The 23,461-nt window shown below is 37.5% G+C and overlaps 1 protein-coding gene across 2 annotated transcripts; it reads right to left on the bottom strand.

The window, feature by feature from the left end:
- Positions 1 to 79: 79 nt before the first annotated feature.
- Positions 80 to 23,455, bottom strand: ENO4 (enolase 4). 2 transcript variants are annotated; one of them, XM_068951626.1, is made up of 14 exons: positions 23,244 to 23,455; positions 20,804 to 20,932; positions 19,391 to 19,581; positions 17,580 to 17,713; positions 15,317 to 15,486; positions 14,969 to 15,100; positions 13,452 to 13,517; positions 12,710 to 12,775; positions 10,089 to 10,256; positions 8,218 to 8,343; positions 4,523 to 4,718; positions 3,492 to 3,559; positions 2,825 to 2,942; positions 80 to 710 (listed from the first exon to the last, which is right to left on the bottom strand). In XM_068951626.1, the coding sequence occupies exons 1-14, from the start codon at positions 23,388 to 23,390 to the stop codon at positions 619 to 621; spliced, it is 1,803 nt and encodes a 600-aa protein (XP_068807727.1). In that variant the 5' UTR covers positions 23,391 to 23,455; the 3' UTR covers positions 80 to 618. The 2 variants fall into 2 exon arrangements, with proteins under 2 accessions (XP_068807727.1, XP_068807728.1); XM_068951627.1 differs by having other exon boundaries at positions 12,710 to 12,772; positions 23,244 to 23,443.
- Between the last annotated feature and the right edge of the window lie 6 nt (positions 23,456 to 23,461).

Here is a 23,461-nt window from a genome sequence, read left to right on the forward strand (position 1 = left end):
AGACAGAAGCAGGCTTCCTATTGATGCAAATTACAGCTTTGTGCCCTACATTTGGGGTTTGCACTGATGCACTTCTGTTGATAGCTAGCTAGAACTGGAGCAAAATCTCCCTTGTAGGCTAGATCTAAGAGCAGCATTGAGGGTGCGTGGGGGGATGGAGGAACGTAACAGTCAAGGCCTTTGTTTTTTGTAAAATGTTTTTTTACTGTTTGTCAATAGCTTGTTCTTTGTATGGAGAGAGATTTCTTCTGTCTCAAAACAAACATTTAGTTTTGGAATTAACACAGAGGTATTTGTTTTTTCAATTTGTAAATACAGCACAGAATTTTGTGGTATTTTCAAACGATAGCTACTACTCGATTAACTTGGTTTCATCTGAAAGTAATAGTCTCCTGGCAGAAGACAAGCTAATATGTGAATGCTTTTAAACATTTCTAAAGTGCTTGTAAACAAATAGACTAAGGAATAGTCAATATATAAATTCCGTACTAAAATAACTATTTGTTAAAAATTTACCCAAAAGTTAATTTGGACAACCTATGTCAATATGCTGTCCTGTGCAAGCTGGGCAGTCAGGTTCTGAACCTGCAGGACGGGCTGAGAGGGCCGTGGAGGCAATTAATCCTGCTTTGGCAAAGGGAGTAGATCAAAAAGTTGTTCTGGCTGTGTTTCTTCAGCAAAATTGATAAATTCAAGGCTTGCTTCAAACCCTGAAAGAGAAGAGAAAAAAGAAACGTTCTTATGTTTGTTGAAATCGCTTTTTTGGGGAATTTTCTCTGATGCACTCAGATTAAAAAAAAAATTCCTGAAGATGCTTACAAGAGTCTCTAAACACCTCTAAAAGTCTGGTCCTTAAGAGACACAAGGGCATTTTCTGCACTTTGATTGCAGGATTAGAACGTGGTGCACAGCAACCTGTGCTGGCATATTTATGGCATTCCTTTCTTATGTACTTATCTCACCTTGCTGCTCACTCCCCTTGGCTCTGGCCATCCTCCCTTTTTTAAACATCCATCTCCTGCATTGGTACTCTTGCAGCAGTTCCCATCAGCTGCCTGTGCCTTGTTCCCTCTCTATCCCAGTCTCTAACAGCTTTATATAAGCGCAAGTTCAGATGTTGCTCCCATAACTAATACTTTGCCTCTCTTCTCGCTGCTATTTGTCCTACGTTTGTGATCCTCTGTTCTTCCCTAACCTCACGGATTCCTTCTGGAACATGCGTGCACCACATACCCAATGCCTGCCCCAGTTACTTCTTGGTAAAGGGATGGCCAGTCTGTGATTTAGCTTGCAAATAGTTCATGTGTGTCTTCTGCGTGTACCTGGGGGCTGAAACACAGCATCAGCAATGGGGCTGCTCTTACACGAAGACTTCTGCGCAATCTACATTCCTAACTGTGAGAGCAGACAGGGCGGCAGGGAGAGCTGAGGTCAACGTTGTTACAGGGGGCCCAGCTGCATGCCCAGTTCAGTCGAGCCTGGTGAGACTCCTGACAGGTCAATGCCACCTCCTGTCTATGAACCATTTACAGAGTCCACCACCTTTCAGCGCTCCAGCGTATTTTGTATCTTGCAGCCCAGCCAAATGACGTGTTTGGCATGCAGCTCAGACGCCCTATCACGATATTTCCCTGCTGTTGATTTAGCTATTGGAGTTTATTCCTGCCAAAGTAGTAATAGCTTCAGGAATTGTGCAGTTTCATTTTATGAGCTATACTGTTAAACATCTGTTGAACTTGAGCTCTTTTATTTAGACTATATCCATTTTAATAGGTTATATATTAATATTGCTGAGGCAGTTACAGCTTCTAACTATTTATAATTATCTGGCTTGTTTTTGGAAAGCATAGTCTGTGAAATTATGTTCTTAGTACAAACGATTGCTGTGTATTTTTCTATTGGTTACATGATAATTTACAAGCAAGAGGGAGAATTCCATAATTTAGAAAATTATTCAATGAAAAAATATTTTTGAATAAAAACTTTGTTCTATAGCACCTTGATGCCAAGTGTTGCTATCCTATGTATCAAACATGGAAAATGACTAGAAACAAAAGGGTAAATGAGTTAGTTAAGTAGTAACCTTAATTTTTCCTTTTCTTAGTCATAATAAATTTGTGCAAATTCTTTCCTTCCTTTCTCCCCCTGCCCCACATCCGCCCCTTGTCTCTCTGCCCTCCCTCAAAAATGGATGCCATTATTGTCTCTTGATTGATACCTGAGCAAATGAGAAGTGGCTCTAATGAACTGTTAAGTATTAACGGAATAGAGAATGATGCAAAAAGAAGATTCAGATCCTGAAACGCACACAGATGCATACAAGTGGAACTTTGGTCCTTCTCAGGTTTTATTTAGTGCTTACCCATGTAATTGTAGCTTTCCCAACACATTTTGTTGGAAACGTAACAAACAAGAGGGTTGTGAACTGAAGTTCTGTTAGCAATATATGTTTAGGAGCCTGAAGCGGTTGGATTTTTTGCCCTAAAATTACGTTTTAGCAGCTATTTGGAGTGTTATATGCATGGCTTTTGTTTTGTTCTTTTTGCACTATGGGCTTCAAGACTGCAACCAATTAATTCTGGAAAAAAGCTTAATGTAGGCTATTCCTCAAGAAGGGGTCTATTTTAACATTCAGTAAACAGATAATCCATTAGGACAACAATATACATTGTGGCAAGTGCTATCCTAGGTTTTTTTTGTCAGCACTTATTTATAGTCTTTTGATTCCGCTTCCCTCCTGTGGTGCAGTTTCAATCATTCTCCCTCCAATCTTTGTTCTTGTATTCACTGCAAGCTGAAAACAAAGTAAGAAAGAAGCTCATACGTAGCGTTCTATTCTTGGCCAGTTCTTCCTCTATAGCAAGAAGGCGGTTGTATTTGGTCACCCTTTCTCCGCGGGAAAGACCTCCCAACTTGATAAACTTGGCACCCAGTCCAACAGCCTTAAGACAAGAAAGTGCATATTTTAAAACTGTACAGTTTGGGAAGTGAAGTCATTCTTAATTATTTAACGTAGTATCCTACTTCTAACTTAACAATCTCATTATCTTTCTACAGATAAAACCCTCCTTTAAATACAAATAAAACCTGTTACTGAATGAAAGAGATGTTGCATGCAAGCAATAATTTTCATTGGTTTAAGAAATGATATTTTATTTGCAAATTTGATTTTAATACAAACAGATTAAATATATATCAGCATTCAGAGTTTTTATATCAAATATCATTACTATTTGGGAATGTTTTAATATTTTTATAAACTAATGCAACAAAATAGATCATATACACTTGCTTTAGCACATTGCCTGTATCTTCTCTTTAAACCTAAAAGATTAACTCTCTGTGGAGGAAAAAAGCAACTCTCTAGAAAAAGCCCATTTTGTAAAAGGTTGTTTCTTTCTCACACAGAAACAGCCTTTCTCCTAAAAACCAGTTCATGATAAAAGCAGTGTTTTTGGCAATTCTGCAATTGAACAGCTTTCAGTACTTACCAGATCCACAAGGCTATCATCAGAAGATTCTCCATCTGGACTTCCTAATATGGTAATATGTCTTTGACCTATATATAATGGGAGTGTATAACCTTCATTAGTATATATTTTTATACATTTGACATAGAAATTGTTTGAACTTTTTTATTTTAATTTGGGCTAGACAGGATTAAATACAAACATGAGTAAAAGCAATAAAACCTAGCTCATAAAATAAGTAAACTGTATTAGTTTGCTACAATATTGGCATTAACATTATGCTTTTTCTTTTCAGCATGGATAAGGCTATATCTAACATCCCATCCTACTTCTTAGCTCTAGCCTATCTGGTAATGTATTCTATGGGGTAGAATGCTGTTCTGTGTATTTCAAATGTGCTCCTTAGTGTAGCAATAATTTTTTATCACTATGAAATCCAGTTCTCCATCAAGACTGAATTAAAATTTAAGTTGCTGTTTACTCACTTTGATATAGTGATTCTGGGCTTTTTGAGGAATAAGGAAGGAACTTAGATACATTAAATTTGTCTATCTATTTATTGGGTATAAAAATGAATAAAGAAAAATTTAATACAAAGAAAAATCTCACATATGAACCTGCAGAAGTACTGATTACTGTAACCACAAAGGCTTAATTATAGACAATAATCTATCTAAGCTGCAATTTTAAATATTTTGACTTATTCAGATTTTTTAATTATAACCTAGTATTAGTCAAAATTCAGATTTCTCAGCTATATCACGCTGCTTTTTTTGATTTAATTCTGATGTCTAAATGTATGATGTTTGTAGCATCAAATGGCACGCACATTCAAAACATTCACAGTGTATTAGTTTGCTATAGTGAAGCCTGTTTTAAAATCCTAAACAGAGATTTGATAATCCAATCATGAATTGTAGTTTCTTCCGACAAGCACTTTCTAAATTAGAAGTGGCTATAATTAAATAAAAAGTGTAACGTTTACATGTACAGCAACACCATTTATTGACTGGAAAAGTTTAAAAGCCAGCCTTTTCTCCCCGCCTACTCACCATCTAGAAGTCCAGTAAGTTCTATGAGATCTGATACCTTGGTTTGATTAATATATTTTAGGACAATGCCACTACATTGTGGTAGGTTTATGTCTTGATCAGGTATGAGTTTGGAAATACTTGTGGCTGCATCTTCGGCAATCAGGAAACATTTGGAACCAAGAGCACAACATATGTTATTCCACTGCTTTCTGTCCTGCATAAACAGTCACATACAGTTTAAAAAAAAAAACAGACCCAACCCCTAATTCAGAAGGTTAATAATTAAAAAAGTACAGTTCATTTGGATTCCATCCTAGAGGTACCCTTCATATACATACATTATATTTTAAATGTGTCTACCTAATAAAAATACATCTCCAACATTTTGCTTGGATTTTAAGATCTTGCTAGAAAACATAAATTATAACCTGGAATTAATCAAAGCTACTTGCACACAGGCATAATTTTAAATATTTCAATTTAAATTAACTGTAGGATTCTGCTGTTTTGATTTCACTCCTCCTGAGATTTAGTTTTAAAAAGTGTTTTAATGGAATATAAAATAATTTTCTGTTTTGGATTCAGAGGACTCATTTATGTGTTAATATTTGAAGTGTCCTAATAGATATTTAAATAAGAAATAATGAAACAGGAGACAGCCATAAACTCTGTGACACATATCAAGACAGCAAGATGGGAGCCTTAAGACTGACCCATGTGGAACAGCAAGTAGCAAAGCTTTCTTTACATAGAAGCTCCATTTATTTAGGATCTTTGTTTCTTGATTTTAGTGCAATATTCATATGCTGTTGAGATTTAATGATAAAAATAAGTAAATAATCTGAAACAAGAAATTTACAAATTCATGTGCTTTGTTTGTGTCCACAAAATGCAAAGTTCTCATATTAAAAACACACACATTCTCTTGTTAATAATTCTGCAGGTAATAATTCTTTGTCTACAGATCATAAAGAATTTTGTGCCCATCTACTTGCAAGCTGTATGAGGGTCCCTTCCTACAAGGCTTTCAAGCACATATTTAAGTGAAAATGAAGTCACTGACACCTGGGCAAATGCTTGAAGTTAGGTACTGAAGTGGTCAGCTGTCTGGCAATGAACCGTTGAATTGGTACCAGAGCTAATTCTCAAGTATCTAATTATCCGTGGCAAAGATGTGGCATGGGTAAACGGTAAAGTGGGGCAGGGCGATGAGTGGGAGCGGGGGAGGTGTTTCCTTTAATAGTATTCTATTTCAAATGTCCTTCACTGTCTGTTATAATTCTGCATATTTTTGTATTGCAAATATGTTTCTTTGTAAGAATTTACAAGGAAGCTTGTAGTCCTGGCAGGAGCGAGGAATTATCCAGTGTTTTGAAACGTGGGTAATTCAGACAGCCAATTTGAAACAGTGAGGCTAAGCCAGGCTAAGTACGGAGAGAGACCAGTCAACACTGATACTTGAAACAGTGAACTTTACGTTCCAGTTAAGAACCAAATGAGATGGATTTTGCAGTTCATCCTTTTCAGAATTATTGATTCAGGCAGATTCACACAGACAACATCACCTTGGTTTCCCCTTCATTCATGTTCTTCATATTTTGTTCACAAACATGAATACAAAAAGCATATATTTGGTTTTTTTTTTTTAAAAAGATTTTTAGTGTACAGTTCTATGGCCAGAACTAGTTTTTGTTAAGTTGTGCAGCCACAGAATATAGGTATATAGTTGCAGATTCTGCTACAACTAAATTTTTGTCCTTTTTTAATTCATAAAAACTTAATCATATATAAATGCTAATATTTAAGGTTATGTAATCAGTTTCTTTCATCCATTTGTACCTTGATAACATACTTAATAGTATTCTATTTTATTGTTGTAAGCCATTGGCCACACTCAATTAACTCATGAAACTTTGACCATACTGGTAAATATATGCTGTACTCCTGCCACTTTAAAAATTCTGTTGAGCAATTATGCAAGTTACGGGTTTGTTCTGTCTTTGGGTTTAAATCTCAGTCATATAGAATTGCATTTATTTATTTTATTTTCAGTGATTCTAAGACATATACAATGACATCCAAGTCTTTAGTTTCTTACATAAAATATATTATCATTTATGTATCAAATTAATTTCATAATTTAAATTCTATAATGTAATTTGAATTCTTTCTTGTTTACCTAAGAAGGAAAAAATGTGATTAAAATGATAGTGATTTATCAATTGGAATCAGATAAAAATGCATTTTCTTGTAATTCTTCAAAATATTTTTACTTACCATCCTTGCCAGGATTATTTTGTATTAGGAACTATGTCAAACATGCAAGTTTGTTTACAGAATCACAGAATGGTTGAGGTTGGAAGAGACCTCTGGAAGAGACACCCCCCCCCCCCCTCCTCAACCAGGGTCACCTAGAGCGCATTGCCCAGGACCGTGTCCAGACAGCTTTTGAATATCTCCAGGAAAGGAGATTCCACAACCTCTCTGGGCAACCTGGTCCAGTGCTCTGTCACCCTCACAGCAAAGAAGTTTTTTCTCATGTTCGGATGGCACTGCCTGTGTTTCAGTTTGTGCCCATTGCCTCTCATCCTATTGCTGGGCACCAGTGAGAAGCATCTGGCCTCATCCTCTTGACACTTTCCCTTCAGGTACTTGTACACATTGATAAGGTCCCCCGCCTTAGTTTTCTCTTCTCCAGGCTGAACGGGCCCAGCTCTCTCAGCCTTTCTTCACAGGAGAGGTGCTGCAGCCCCTTCATCATCTTATTAGCCCTCTGCTGGACTCACTCCAGGAGCTCCATGTCTCTCTTGTACTGGGAAGCCCAGAACTGGACACAGTACTCCAGATGTGGCCTCACCAGGGCTGAGTAGAGGGGCAGGATCACCTCCCTCGACCTGCTGGCAACACTCTTGCCTAATGCAGCCCAGGATCCCATTGGCCTTCTTGGCCACAAGGGCACATTGCTGTGCCCTCATGGTCAACTTGTTGTCCACCAGGACACCCAGGTCCTTCTCCACAAAGCTGCTTTCCAGCGGGGCAGCCCCCAGCCTGTACTGGTGCATGGGGTTATTCCTCCCCAGGTGCAGCACCCTGCGCTTGCCTTTGTTCAAATTTCATGAGGTTCCTCTCTGCCCAGCTCTCCTCCAGCCTGTCCAGGTCCCTCTGAATGGCAGCACAGCCCTCTGGTGTGTCAGCCACTCCTCCCAGTTTAGTATCATCAGCAAACTTGCTGAGAATGCACTCTGTGCCTTCATCCAAGTCACTGATGAATAAATTGACCAATACTGGACCCAGGACTGACCCCTGGGGGACACCGCTAGCTACAGGCCTCCAACTAGACTCTGTGCCACTGATCACAACCCTCTGAGCTCTGCCGTTCAGCCAGTTCTCAATCCTCCTTAGCGTCCGCTCATCTAGCCCGCACTTCCTGAGCTTGCCTATGAGGATGTTATGGGAGACAGTGTCAAATTTACATTTATTGTCAATTACAATTTATAATTTAATTTTATATAATTTAGACTGTCAATTACAGATATGTAAGTGAATTATAACATACATTTTTATACCGATATTTCTGTGCCCCAAAAACAGAAGACAACACTGCATATTTATCTGCTTTGTAAAAAAGTGAAAAGTTCAGTGATATTCCACCTATGGTACTTATCAATATGGGCGGCCTGCACGGCAGTAAGGTCTCACATAAGCTATCTTACCTCTTTTCTTAAGGGATCTACTAATGCAATAATAGAAGGAAATTTATTAATCAGTTCCACATACATATCAACAATTTCATCAGGACTTCTGAACGTTCCAGTGAGTATTTCATATTTTCCTTTATGCTAGAAAGTAAAGCAAAAAGCGTAAAAGATAAGAATGGTAATACTTTAACAAACAGTTACTAACGTAAGCAGACACATCTGGTGACACTAATAACTCCACTAAAGCAGTGGACTGTGTGTTCTTCAATAAGCACACTTTCATTTATCTATCATCTGCTTTATTCTGTGTCTAAGTGGCCAGTACTTCGTTATAGGAATCCCTGCCTAATGTAACAGTGGGTTCCAACTGGCTCATGCCAAGCTCTCTGACAGGTACTATTCCCAAAACAAGGGATAAAATCTATTTCGGCATTTCCTAGGCAACACTGCCAGTCTTCATAGTTTTATCAATAAGTTAGCAATATTTGACATTTTTACTAAATCACACATTAAAAATCTCACTTTCGCATGAAAAAAGGTAATTTTTAGTCCTCATCTTCATAAAAAAATACTGCTATGTGAAAGGAGTACACCCTCAATGCTCAAAAATAAGAAGACATAGCCTTTTTTTTTTTTTTTACCCCTTTCCCCTTTCAAAAAAAGACTCATTTAAAACTAATCTCATTATTTTGGGAACCATAAACTGTCATATACACAGATTATTACAGGCAAACTGTCAAAGCATGCCACAATAGCCATTGCTTTAATCGCTTTAACAGTTTAATAATAAAAAGTTACAAAATTACTGATAATTCTTTGGCTAAGGTTTTGCTCATTCTGGTATATAATAGGGATATCACACTGCTTTTGCCAAAGATCAGATATTAATAGTAGAAGGTTTGTCGCTATAGAGAATCTCATGAAAAATTAAATCACATAGAATAGCAAAGGCTTTTTTTCCTTCTACTTAAAGAGAATCCAAATTGATCTTGGAAAAAGGGGCAACAACTTTTAAGACTTCAGCCTGAGATAAATAAGCTTTGTCAAATCAAAATCTTGAAAAATAAGAATTAAAAATGAATTTTTATACATAATTAGATGAATGTTAGTGGCTGCATACACCTACCATAGTAAAAATATGCAGAAAGGCGAGGGTATTTTGAAGAAAACAACAGGTGCAGTGTAATAAAATAGAGAAATAAGCAATTAGTGGTGTGATGGAATTATAATAGTATACTTGTGTAAATAGTTTCTTGTTCTTCAATTTTGAAAACAAGGTGGATAGAAGATAATTACTGTATTTACACCCTATGGTAGAATGAAAAAAAGACTATTTGCCACTTAATATATTAATTCAAAATTGTCTTTCGGCATACGTGAAATGAAGCTGGTTATGTACTGCGTGTCCGCCCATTAAAAGTTTGCTACATTTGACACAGATTGATCAGAAAAAGCTTAATAAATAAATAAACAGAGAAAAGAATTAAATCTGGCTGGTCAAATTGTGAAAATAACAGATTCCTGTAGGCAAGCCATAATGGGCGGCTGCCTTGGCTCACTGAGTCCTGTCCCGTACGAGGTGTGCCAGCAGGCTGGTACTCTGGTACTCCAGAGTCCTCTCTGCTCCTGCTCCATCAGGCCGCCTGAAGGACATCTGGTGGCTTGTCCCCTTGCACTCACTATTCAATACAATTTCTGCAACAGTTCTAGGACAGATTCAAGTGTATTTTAAAAATGCATAGACATTCATTTTGTTTTGCTTGATTTCTACTTTGGAAAATGGAGTTAGAGGCTTCTAGGTGTGTTTATAATGCAATAATGAATACTGTTAACAACTAATTACATTCCCTTTAAAATCAACAACATAGAGATTGAAAGTAACTTACGTAATCTATCAATTCATGAGCAGCACAATTTATTGCTAAATACATATCTGTTCCTAGCTCCAGACCTATATTATTGCAAGCTGTTTGCAGTAGGAGTAGAGGTTGTTCTAGATTATCACATCCTGTTATTAGGCAGCCTAAGTGTGATATTCTTTTCATGGCTGCAGGCTGAAAGTAAAACAGAAACAATCCCCTTATTAGTATTTTTTAATATATAATAAGTACAATCCCTGCCATTTCAGTCTGACTTCAGTCAACAATATATATTTCTCAGAAATGACATTAGCATCTTTAGGGACAATTCTTTATGAATGAGTGTTTATCAAGTGCTATCAGGTAGAAAGCTGCTTTAGTCCTTGGAAACATGGCTAGTCATATAGTTCTCACACTTGTATGTCCAGTATGGGTTTATAAAAGCATTTTAAAGGCTCTTTTAACATCCACTGAGTTGTAATGGATGCTGTGTAAAAGTTTCTGTCGCTGTGGACCCCCCCCCCCCCCTTCACCACATAAATATATTCTCCACGTTTAAACTGCTGTTACTCATTTACCCTCGATTACAACTTTGATACTGCCTGTTTGGAGTGTTCAAGAAACACTAGAATATTTCACGTCTTCTGGAGGGAATAAATTTTGTAGAGGGGAAATATCTCTAGCACAACTGTATCCTTTTTGAGAGTTTTCTGCCTCCTGCACACTAGCCACAAGCAGATTTGCACTGAGCAAATGTCTCACATCTTCTTCTGTTTTCAGTCATTTTGTAGACTTTTAAACACTGAATTCAAATTTTAAATCTGTGGATTTTAGATTATAAAAAATGACACTAAGTTGCCATGAAATCAGCAGGATATAGTCCTGGGTTTGACTGGAGAAGTTAGTTGGAAGGCATCAACGTTGAGGAGAATTAGGGAACTAACTACAATGGACAGGGCAGATCTAGCTACAGGGAATATCGCAATGTTCTTCACATACCAAATTTTAAAAGAAAACATAGGTCAGATTGTTATGGGAGGGAACATTTTGTAGCAATCTGAAAGAAGGAAGGGACAATCTATGAGACCTGCATTTTCCGGAGTATTAACCTGCTGCCACAGACAATAAGAAATGCGGCAGTCTGCTTGCATTTACTGTTAGAGCTTAAGTTTGCTTTTCTGTGTGATTTCTCCCCAAGTGGTGTGCTTTATTATATTCTATTAAAAGCATAGTATATCCTTATAAAAACATTTTTTCTGTCTAGTCTTGACTGCTATAACCTTAAATAAGTGCTTCCTAGCATTACATATTTACACAAGCACACAAAACACAAGTGATCAAACAAACTAGCAAAATAAAGGAAAAACTATGGAGATATGATTCAATTACCTTGAAATGTGCTTTTTAAAAAAATACATAAGCATTTCATATATGATAGGGCTTTATATACTGCACAATAAATGCCGGAAACATCATTTATTCAATTACTTCAAGCCCAAAATGAGTCTAATTAAAATTAAGTTTTCACTATTGTAAAGGAGAGTCAAGGAAACTTGAGCAGACAACCCTTCCTTCTAAAGATACCGCTACACTGAAAAAAACAACTGTGACTTACTTGCTTCAGCAATTTCCTTCATTGCCTGCATTGCCATTTTCCTTTCTTTTCTCAAAAAAACCCATGGCACTAACTAACATCAGTTTAAAATTCAGTCCCGCCAATACTTCCTTTAGTTTTCTTCTACTGAAATAAATGGGAGTTTTTCAGAGAATCTAATGCATGGCTTTGTGCTCATCTTAGAGAATTATTTTAACTTGCTACTACAGTCCATATTGTGATAAGAATACAGAAATTAGCCACCAGAAAATACAGAATTATTAGAAAATTAGCCACACAGAAAAATGGTGGCTAGTTGGCTGATGAAGACTGCTATGTTGTCTAACCAGCACAACAATACGAAAACTTCTGCTCATCTTCTCTTCTGTGTACCCCACAACAGCAACAATTCTTACCTGATAATATTATAATTGTCTCAGAATGGAGAGCAAAATCAGCATGGCATTTCTATCCCGCTCTTTTGAAAATTCATCTGTAAACTACAGGTTTTGAAGTGAAAAAGGCAAAGATCATTTGAATTATACAAAATAATGTTCTGTGAACTATTATGAGTGCTGCCCTTTTAACTAATGGTTTGCATCTGCCGTCGTTTGTTACTTCAAACAGGAACTGGGAATTTAATGCAGCATGACTAAGAGGGGAATTGTACTTCCAGAGTTCGGACACAGCATGGAATGACAGGTCTTACAGGTCACAGTTTTATGGCTTACATGATCAAAGGTACATGCTCTCTGCTGCTGCTACAGGCTCGCAAAATGCTCAGTTGGATGACTTATCAGGATTTCTGTATGAAAAAAATTACAAGATTCCAGAAGAATATCCCCTTTCTGTTATTCTTCCATAGGAAGGCAAGGTATAAACAGAAGAATCTAAATTATTATATAAAATATGGGCATGTGGAGTATTTAAAAGTGACACCTTGACCCTTCCAAAAAGGTAATGTAGATTAATGTTTCGTATCTTAAAAATGTTTTGGTTCCCTGCTGTCGTTAATAACACGCTGAAGGCTTAAGATGAAAATTTCTTTTCTTACCAGAACTTTCTTCCCTGTACTACGTGCACTGCCCTTCTTCCTGTCTGCTAATTGAGGACTGGGCTGCTGGGAGTGAAGGGAGAAACAGTGAACCAGTTCCATGAAAAATCCAAGCATATCACAGAGACTTCAATTAAAAAAAAAAAGTTGACAGAATTTTGGTCTAATGAGATTGCAAATATTTAAGTTAGGAAATAGTATTTAAGACAAAACAGAAACTATCAGCAACTATCCAGCTTTATTTTGTGGTAGTAACTCATTTTAAATGTATATTTCCATGTGGGCATCACTTGAACCATCACTTGTTTTTCAGAACATTCCCACCTTGCCTATTAACAGAACACGAGCTCTCAAAAATGGTAAACTAGAGTCTGTACTTGAAGAATGCCAACAACATAACTTTGCAAAACGCATATACACATACTGAGCTTGATATACTACTGCAGTAACCATATGCTGTATGTTCACTGTAGACCCTTCCTTCTTAGTGTACTTTTTCTGGTATAAAAAATGAAATAGAAAGTCTTCCCATGCTTAGAAAAATGTTTTATTCTATCTTCATTAACTTAATAGTACCAAATGGCCAATGTTTTATTTCTCCGTTAGAAAAATACATCTTCTGCATTGTGCCAAAAGAGTAAACTTGGTAACATGCTAAATCTCCCATGTTCAAGCTTACACAGGGAACAACAGTAGAAAGCCCAGATGAAGTACATCATTATTATATATATTTTTGTCTTACCCCTTTGCATGTAGGCTCCAACAGCTTCATCATTTCTCTCTGAATATCCAAAGCCCTTTCTATACTCTGCAAATTAAACAATAATAAACTTCAAAACAAGGATAAATCCATTTTATTCTAGCAATATAAATCAGAAGGGATAGGATGCTTCTTCTAAATGCAGACCCTAATAGAAAGTCCTTTTTTTTTTTTTTTTTTGCTTTTAAACTATAATAGACTTCCTTAACACAATCCCTCACCCAGAAAATACAGTCAAATGTCCAATGATAAAGGGTTAGTAGCAGTGGAATGAACAGGGATGTCTGGTTATGCTGCTAGATAAGAAGGTAAGAAAAACGGTCTGTTCTTCCCTCAAAAGAACCCTTCCCACATCTAACAAGTAGGCAATGTCCTAATATCTGAGAAGTAGGAAGATGGTAATCGCCATCAACAATCGTGACTCTGTCTAAGACTTCCACCTGGAAACTCTCACAAAAATGAATGTATTTACGTCTACAATATATTTAGATAACAGGGAAAAATGCTGTCTTTATTTTAAACATAGGGGAATGGAAGAACACTCCAATTAAGTGATCCATTTAATTAAGGAATCCATTGCTTTTAACAGAAGACTGCTTTTCCTTTTCAGCTGAGTAAGGAAAAGTATAATGCTAACTTAAACCACACTTCTTCACATTTTCTTAAATTGTGCCAGTACAGGAGTACTGAAGGGGGCTGAGGTCAGTCACAGTTGATAACATATCAACATAGGAGGAACTGACTAGCACACTGCAGCAAACAGCCACTCTGCCATAAGCACTAGGAGGCACTATTTCTTTGAGAGGTGCAGAGCTGGTAATCTTATTAAGAGCTCTTGGTGACATTTCTAGAAGTTAAAGAGAATCAAGCTCAGCTATTTGTTCAGGTCACCAGCATACAAAACAGAAATTACAGCCTTAATGTAGGGATCTTGTGCGGATACATTCTTTAATGCAACACATGGTTAAACAAAAAGGAATTGTTGATCCAGTCTGCCTCATTCACCCCAAATACATTTTGCTCTGCTTTGTATTACCTTCTATCTTGACAATTTTATTTTTAAAACAGTTCGTTCCCAAAGGTTTTATGCTTTGTTGTGGATTTTTTTGACAGGTGTGAGAGTTTTGTTGTTTTGTATGCTCTATGAATCAGATGATGAAACTATAATACATTAATGTAAAATCACATTTTAAACAGAACTATTTAAAAATCTATTACTGTTGTATTACAGAATTCCTCTATGCCATCTTCATTGCCTTGATTTCTTTGCTGTATACTAACACATATATTTTTAACTTGAAATCTTCATGTATCTTTGTTTAAAACATCATCTATTTATCTCTATAATATTCCATGCCTCACAATTCTGCACTAATATTTGTTATGCAAGTAAACAGAAATGAAAAATAACATTTCTAAGGATTGTGTTGAAAAGATCTATATGCTTATGTATATAAACACTCTATACAACATATTTATAAAAATCAAAATGAAACTACCTGTTTGAGTGATAACTGAACTGGTGGTATGAGCATAACTTCCTTCATTAATTTCAGTTTTCCAGGCGAAAATTTCCCACAGTTCAAAAGAGTAACCATTGGCAGTGGCATAGTCATTTCCTTAGGTGAATCCTGTAATTGAGAGTATTATGTGAAAATAAAAATGTCTTGTATATTTTCATTGTAGCACAGGACCAGTTCAAAGCCTGCTACAGTCAACAGACTTAAGGATATATTTCATGAGGTACATTTATCATCAATTTCCACTAAGGCCTGTTGATTACAGAATTATAGAGCAATTGTGATAATTGGGAAAAACAAAGAGAACGACAAAATAGTCACGTGTACCTGATTACGTTTGAGCAGCGCAATATATAAGTACAATGGGATATCGCTAATAGTGGCACCAGCCTTAGCTATAGCAAGTGATGTTCCTCCAATGGCTAAGCTGCCACAAAGCACTGATTCAATGGGTTCTGCAGGTGGGATTGTCGTCTCTGCACCTGGCACCTTCTTCCCTATAAGAAGGAGAGCAGTAGCTAAATATTTTCTTGGTTTAAAAGAAAAGTGTGTATTTATGTATCACAGTTGTAGGAGCAAATACAATATTGTCATTGCTGTAATGTACTCTAGGTATTACAAAAGAATTCATTTTTTCAAACTATCCTGTCAAGTGTTTATACATGAAATTACCTTGCAAGTAGGCAAAGTATCTTTTCTCACTCTGATTTTAAATGTTTTTCAAATTCATTTATTTCAGAGATTTTTCAGCCACTGATATCTGTATTAATCTGTATTTATACGCAGTATTGTCATCTCATCCTTCAGGTTCCTTTCATAACCATATTTTCAGTATTCTTTATTGCACTCCTTCTGCACAAACAACTTGGAATATTACATTATAAGCTGCCTGGGAATACACATACTTGATTTCTTCTGATAACAGTGAGAAAAAAACATAGCCCTATTAGGGTCAGATTTTTAAACAAGTTTAAGACGACAGGTTTTTTAAAGGTTGCACACACAGAGTCATGTTAAATTTTCCAAACAACTTATTTCCCTTTCCGATACAGTAGAATAAGTTTGGTCAAAATGTTTCAAACCTGGCAGCTCTCACTGCCATGCTTATTATTTATACTTCTTACATGAATATGTACAGAAAGAACCTATATGAAGTTAAAATAAGTGGTATGATTCTTAAAAATCATATATATTGGGTTTTTTTTTTTTTTTTAATAAATCTAACCAACTACTTTAGTTCCTAACAGGAGCTTCATGCAAACTTTCATTCGCTGTAGAGGTTTTCAACAATAAAATATAAATACTGCAGGATACAACTACAGTATCATAAGATAAAATATGCCTAATAGGACTTTAACTGGATATGCAGATTAGTTGATACCTCAATTCCCATACTATATGCAGATTCTAAACTGCTTACATCCAGAGGATAGTCACACACATAGTGCATTAGCAACCAAGTACTGAGGAACCCTGCGTAACTGTGCTGCTTTTCAGAGATTCTTTCCACTGCACTAGTTTTTAACCTGCCTAAATTACAACATAGATGCTACCTTTGAAAGCACCTGCTAATGGAAGTCTCCACCTGTTACTGCTCCACTGTAACAAGTAGCTATAATCCTTGATTCCTTATAATCACATATTGTTTCTAACAATATTATTATCAATGGTACAATCAGATAGAAAGAAATTACAATTAATGAAAATAGGTAACATGTATCGATAGAAGCTTGACTAAAAGTTTAATATATGGCATAATATCTGTATGGACTTGACAGCTACAGATGTTATATTTTAGGTGAAAGGTAAATTTACTGTACATACATCTAACATGCTTATTGGGAGGTTTTACTGACATTATATGATAATTGAAACTACACTGATAACAAAATTATCATTTGCCACAATTTTCTGCTCTCATAAGAAATGATAACAGAAAGATTTTTTTTCTGAGGATAATGCATATATGGGGGTAGCACGTGGTGCTTTTTTCCCCTCGCTTTTTTGGCTATAAATACTTTTCCTATTTCTCTGTTATCACACTACGGTAGCATTGTTTGCCTACTTCTTTTTCATTCTGTACTGTCTTCCCCATCTCATTCCCTTCCTTCTTTTCTACTTTCACTTTTCACCTTTATTTCCTCCTTTTCTCATTCTGTGAGAAACTTCCCTTCCTTCCTTCCTCTTCCCTTTCTTTTAAACTTCTATCTTCATGCCATTTCCATTGTCCTTTTCAGTTCTATGATTCCCTTTTCCTTCCTTATCATTCTCATTTCTATTCTTCATTTGCATCCTCCTCCATTCTTATTCCTCCTCCTGAAGAGTAATAACCTCCTGTCTAAGCCAGCTGTAAAACAAAAGGCAGAAACTCTGCTCAACGAACGCATGTGAGTGATGAGAAAATGTTGTATTTTCCCTCTCAGTTCTGTAGTAGAAACTGCTGTGATCAGAAAGATGATTTAGGACAGACAAACCGTACCCTTTGAAGAACTGATACCACTCTTCAGTGCCTAGGGGATACTTCAGAAAGTACATTAGCATCCTTATCAATATCCATTGAAGAATATATTATAAGAAAATCAACGAAAACCTATTGTTGTAGCTTTTTTTCCCTCGGGTAGTCCAGTTGCTGATGGAACACACGAAGGAAGGGAAAGAGTGGATTCTTCTTCACCTTCCTTTTGAATTTCCTTTTTTTCTTCTACTTTTCTAATAAAGTATTCACTGAGGGAAAAGGCACAATGATTAGTAGCTCAAAATATTTTTAGGCATATGAAAAGCAGACATAGGATACTGACTAAAGAACATGCTGGGAGGTGGATTAGGGGCATCTATTTGAGCTTTTGCCACGGACTCATTGTGTGAAGCTGGAGGAGTCAACAAATCACTTTGTCTTACTGCAGCCATATGTAATGTTGAGCAAACAAAATGTACCACCAGCAAGCATTACAAACCTTAGCAGCTGCTTTTCAAATCACACAGAGTCAGCTCCATGCAGACACATGGGTAGTAAAGGATATTATCACAACTTTATGGCATAGAAGAACTCGGCCTAGGTTGCTAACGTAATAGGTTAGTTGTAGTACACTCTTTACCTGAGAGGCTGCAACCTCAGAGGTGGCTGAATTTCAACCACCAGTGGAAACTGTACATATGGGTCAGAATCACCCAATTCAAATATAGTATATAAAGTTATGCAAGTAATACATTAAAATCTTGAGATTTCAGTTGCAGGAATTTCTTTCAAGTTGAGTCCCTATTCCCTTGAGCAAGGGATGCCCAAAGACAATCCACCAGGACTGCAATTTTGGTCTGTTTGCTACAGCTTGTGTCAAGCGTGGCAACCCAACAGCTACTCCTCCAAGAAAGCGTTGTTCCCTTCAGGGAGGCAGCTGATAGAAACCCTTCAAGCTACACAAAAGGACAGGCCACAGCACTGCTTCCAGGGTAAAGAGAGACATAATGCTGCCTGGTAGTTCCTCAAATGCTGTAGTAAAGATACATTTGAGTATATTTGTGATGCTTTTACCATAGCTTTTATTTTTCCTTAAAAACAACAGATATATTTCCTTATAATAAAAATATATCTATTTTTTCTACTGTGGGATTCTCCTAAAAACAAATGTTTACATGAGAAAATATATATGAGGTTATTAGAGAAATTATGTTTCCAAGCAAGTGTACAACTTCAGCTAAAAGAGACTAATTACCACAGGTAAGTATCCTTTTTTGGAGTGACCTACATAGAAAAAAGACTCTACCAGAACCTAAAAACTATATATACTGTGTGTGTGTATATATATTTATATAGATACACATACACACGCTCACACACACAGTCTCTGTATCTCTCTGTATATCTGTCTGTATCTGTATACGCACACACATACACATAGAATATATATGTGTTTTTATAAATATAGATATACATAGGTATGTTTTGTGTGGATTTAGCTTGATGCAGAAGACACATACACACAGGCCTTTCATACCACGTGTTTTCTCCAGGGTAATGAACAGGAAAGTGGAGTGGCCATCTGAAAACGGCCGAACGAGTTTCTTAATCAGGGGCCTCTGGCTCATGAACACGTGTCTATGCACTTTTTTCTTAGAGATCCCTATTTTTCATCCCACAAAAATCTAATTTCCCTGAATGTTTGTGTAAAGTAGCATGATTTTCCTTTCATCACATTACAAGTTAAAGCAGTAGGAAATAGGACAGTGCAATGTATCTGAGATGGACATCACATCCTAAAAGTATGTAATAAAGAATAACATTAGAAATCATATGGAATATTGAATACATTTTTCATTCTCAATATAAATATGTAGTGTGTATTTCAAGTGCAATAATTTGTTCTGCAGTAGCGTAAAGCAATAGAAAAAATATGCAAGCCTTACCTAAGTATCTTATCAATGTTACACTGGTCAGTGGGTTTCAAGTCTCTTAGCATTGCGTTCAGTGATTCATTCACCCATTCCACAGCAGTGTTAACAGAGTCATTTCTTTCTTTCTCATCAGCCTCAGTTGCTTCAGGTAAAGCATTTTCAAGTATTTGAGAATGAGAAGAGATTACAGTGGAACAAATCCTCTGCAAAATAGTGTAAAAAGGCTTAAAACACTCTTTCATTTCTAACTTGGAAAGAATGAAACATACATGTCCTTACCTATTCTGCAAGTACCTATCTCCACATCCACTGTTTGTGCCACTTACTTATCTTTTTCATCTAGCATCTCTTTCTGTTTTTTTTATACTTTGGTAAGAACAGACTTTATCCAAGTTTCTCAAATTAAATGATTAACAATTTAGGTATAAACCTCCTGACAGATCTCTTTATCGCATATATTTTATTCTCAGAACAGAATGGAGTTAATTTTAAGGATTATACTGTCATTGCGACATATTTTATTGCAGCTGTTGGCAGTCTGTTGTACCATGATTTACCACCATTTGTATTTAGTGTCATCATTCATACTCACTTACATTTTATCTTAATTATTGAGGTAATTTAAATATGTATTTCCATATGGATGAACAATACTTATAAAATAGATATCAGAGTTGGCTTCATTAATAACATTAACTTAACACACTATGAATAACTTTGAAAGTATATTTAATTTCTTTAACTTTAAATTGTCTCCTTTTTAGTATCAAAAATGTACTGATTCATAGTTTAACTAAGGAAAAGTGTAAATAACAAATCCACAGTATTAGGAGTTGTAAATAGAATAGTCTTGGATATTTCAGGGCGGCGGCGGCGAAATGCAGTATCAGTTTTGCATTGCAGGTGCTTACATAGGTATGTTTGACTTAACTATCACCCACATCAAACTATTTGCTCAATATTGTTAAAAGTTCCTCCAGTTATATTATTTTGACACTCTATTTATCTTAAACAGTGCTGTAGCAATAAAATTATGAGGACCTGAGAATAAAAAGAAAGAAAAATCTAGAGGAAAAATGGATTTACAGGTTTAGATACGGGATGCAAGGAAAAGCACCAGGATGCATTGTAGGACAAACAAAAGTTTAACGTGCAAAGATGCACTGTCGTATGTGGCTCACAAAACACAGAGAGGTATTGTTTAATTCACAGAGAATGAAGTTTGTATAGTTGCTGGCACCATCTAACTTTTCATGATTTTTTTTTTCTAAGTTGCAAGGACCATTTACTCAACTGTTAAGCCATGTGGAGTCATATTCTTTCGGTAAAGACAGAAACTAAAATGTTCATTAGGATGGGAGTAGGAGTAACTCTCCCTGATAGTCTCTTATTAAAATAAATAATACAGAAAGATGTAGCTCATACCTTCTCATAATTTTTAATTATACAGTATATTTCCACTTCTAATGTTGGTCGACCAACTCCATCAAGAACTTTTCTTCCAACTAATTTGCATATTACTGGAGCTTTTGCGAATTTAGAAAAGTAGTTAGCCTTAAATAAGAGAAAGAGAACTCCATTAAAAGCCAATCTCTCTGTAAACAGGTTTTTATTCCATTAAATAAATTAAATTTAAATTAAATCCACCACTGAGTAAATCCATTTACAAGGCCCATTATTCAACACACTTGTGTTACACCGCACTTTTACTTCTGTAACATCTCCTGAGGAACCATTACAGATGGGACAGATCCACCTCAAATCTAAGCATGGGAAGTGGCTGCACAGCCACATCAGGTTATACGAACAGGCGTTTTATTTGGCAAAGTCAGTGATGGGGATCAAAACCTCCTTAACCCTCCTAGAAAATATCTGTCCAAAGTTTAGATTTACAGTGAAATAAAAAAAAAAAAACATGTATATTGAGAATATATTTCTTGCCTACAGAAGTCACTTAATGTCCTAGATATCTAACAATGTTTTCAAGTTTGCTTGGTCAAATTAATATGTAGAGTGGCTCAGGTGTCTCAACCAGGCCCTGATTAGGTGACTGAGTGTTAAAGATCTAGATAGCTAGAAGACTTAATCTGCAAGGAAGGGAAATTTGTTATCGAGTTCCTCAATCACAGTGGTAACCACTGCTTTTGTAGTCTCCTCCCTTACACAACATCCTTGATGTAAGGTTATTTATCATTGTGATCAGACTCTCCTTACTGGAGGAAGTGTTTCTTGGTTGGATAGAACTGAGCTAACAAGCTAGGCATAGTTTGCAAGTCGCTGCGGGCACGCTGCACCTAGGAACAGCATACAAGACGACTGATGCAGCTAGCAGACAGTGTTCCACAGTAAATCTGAAATTTTAGGTTAGCACGCTTTGAGCCTTGTGAGAAAGGTGGAAGTCTAGTATTCTGGCAAGCAGAGTTCTTTTACTTGTTTTTTGCATTGTGGTATTTCATGGGCCTGAGGAACTGGTAGCGTCTGACTGTAAGAGTATGGTTTTGGCTCTGTCCTTACCTATTGGACACTGACGTGGCTTTGTATTGCTTGATGTTGCTTTATATTTATATTATATTATGATTACATTGTTACCTGAGGTTTACTGTATACTGTCTTCGTTTCGTTCTTTAGTCTGGTATCAAAGACAGTCACCAAAGCCAAAGCATGACTTATCAGACTGAGAAACCACAAAACATATATAGCTATGTAGAGGAGGAAAACATGTAACCATCAAATACTGTAAATCAGTTTCAACTATTCTACAAAGGTCTGAACAGTAGTACATTGTTTCACTGGGGGCGTGGAGTAGCAAAGCAAGACAAGATGTCGTTAGTTCTCAGTCCCACTGGCAAGGGCAAAACATGTGGGAGAAGGAAACGGCAAAAAAACTATGGCCAACCGTGTAATGTTTTATTTCCACAGACACTTTCACATCAAAGAACACAGAAGAAATTATTTTTTCTAGAGCTCACGCTATTTGTATTGTTGGCAATTCCAGCATCATCACTAATACATGTGTTATTAGCACTGCTGTCCACAACATTTTGTCAAATTGGTACCAGACAAAATTGGTTTGATTCCTGTCCCTTCCATTGAAGCCTGCTTTTCAAGAGCAGCAGTTGGAATATTCCCCAGTGTCCTATTATTGTCACCAGCCTGAGTCATCAGGGTTCAGCAGATTAGGGATGCCCATCTTCAGAATCCCAAGGCAAAACATTCTCCAATTTTGTAAACATAACCGACCAGCATAAAACAAAAAGCTCTACCACTGTACGAATGTATTTGGACCAGGGTCAAAGCACCATCGCTCCCAAGAGGTGAGAAACATCAAGCCCTCATAAAAGTTTGCTTGAGTCAGTGGAAAGTTATTTTTTTGAAGTCTAACTGTAGTCAAGGAAGCATCAAGCTCATCCACGTTTTGCTTTATGGAAGCCTCGGCGCCTGCACAGGGGACAAGCAACCGTAGGTGCACCTACCTGTCCGAGGGCGAGGGGCAAGGCCGGCAGCCACGCCGAGAGGGCGGCGCAACCACCCGCCGCTCCCGGCCGCGCCTCAACGGCCGCGCCCCAGCGACGGACACCCGCCGCCGAGGGCGCGCAGGGCCGCCCGGCCGCGCAGCCCCTCCGGCTAAACTACCACCGGCGCTCACCACGCCTTTCCCGAGCACCGAGGCAGGGTCAGAAGGGCTCCGCCTGCCCGAGCACCGCCCTCGCCCCGCCGCAGGGAAGGAGCCGCCAGCGACTCTGCCAGGCCCGGCCGCCCCTCTGAGGCGAGGCGCGCCGCCGCTGCCGCCAGGCCTTGGCGCATGCGCACTAGCCACCCGCCGCGCCCACAGGGCCGCTGGCGCACTCCGCCTCCCCCGCGGTACCAAATCCCCGTAGAGGTCTGTGGGGCGCAGGAGGAAGAGGGTGTTGAGCGCTTCTTCCAGGCGCTGGGGGATTTCGTGGCTTCGGTAATACTCCGCTGCCTCCCGCCCCAACCTCTGGAGCTGCTGCCGGTCGCCACCGGGCTCCATCGTGGGGCCGCGACGCTGCTAGGAGACGGCGGCCGCGCCGCGCTCTCGCGAGACCTGCCCGCCCGGCCCCG

The sequence above is a fragment of the Struthio camelus genome, chromosome 7 (assembly GCF_040807025.1).
Source record: "Struthio camelus isolate bStrCam1 chromosome 7, bStrCam1.hap1, whole genome shotgun sequence".
Lineage (NCBI taxonomy): Eukaryota > Metazoa > Chordata > Aves > Struthioniformes > Struthionidae > Struthio > Struthio camelus.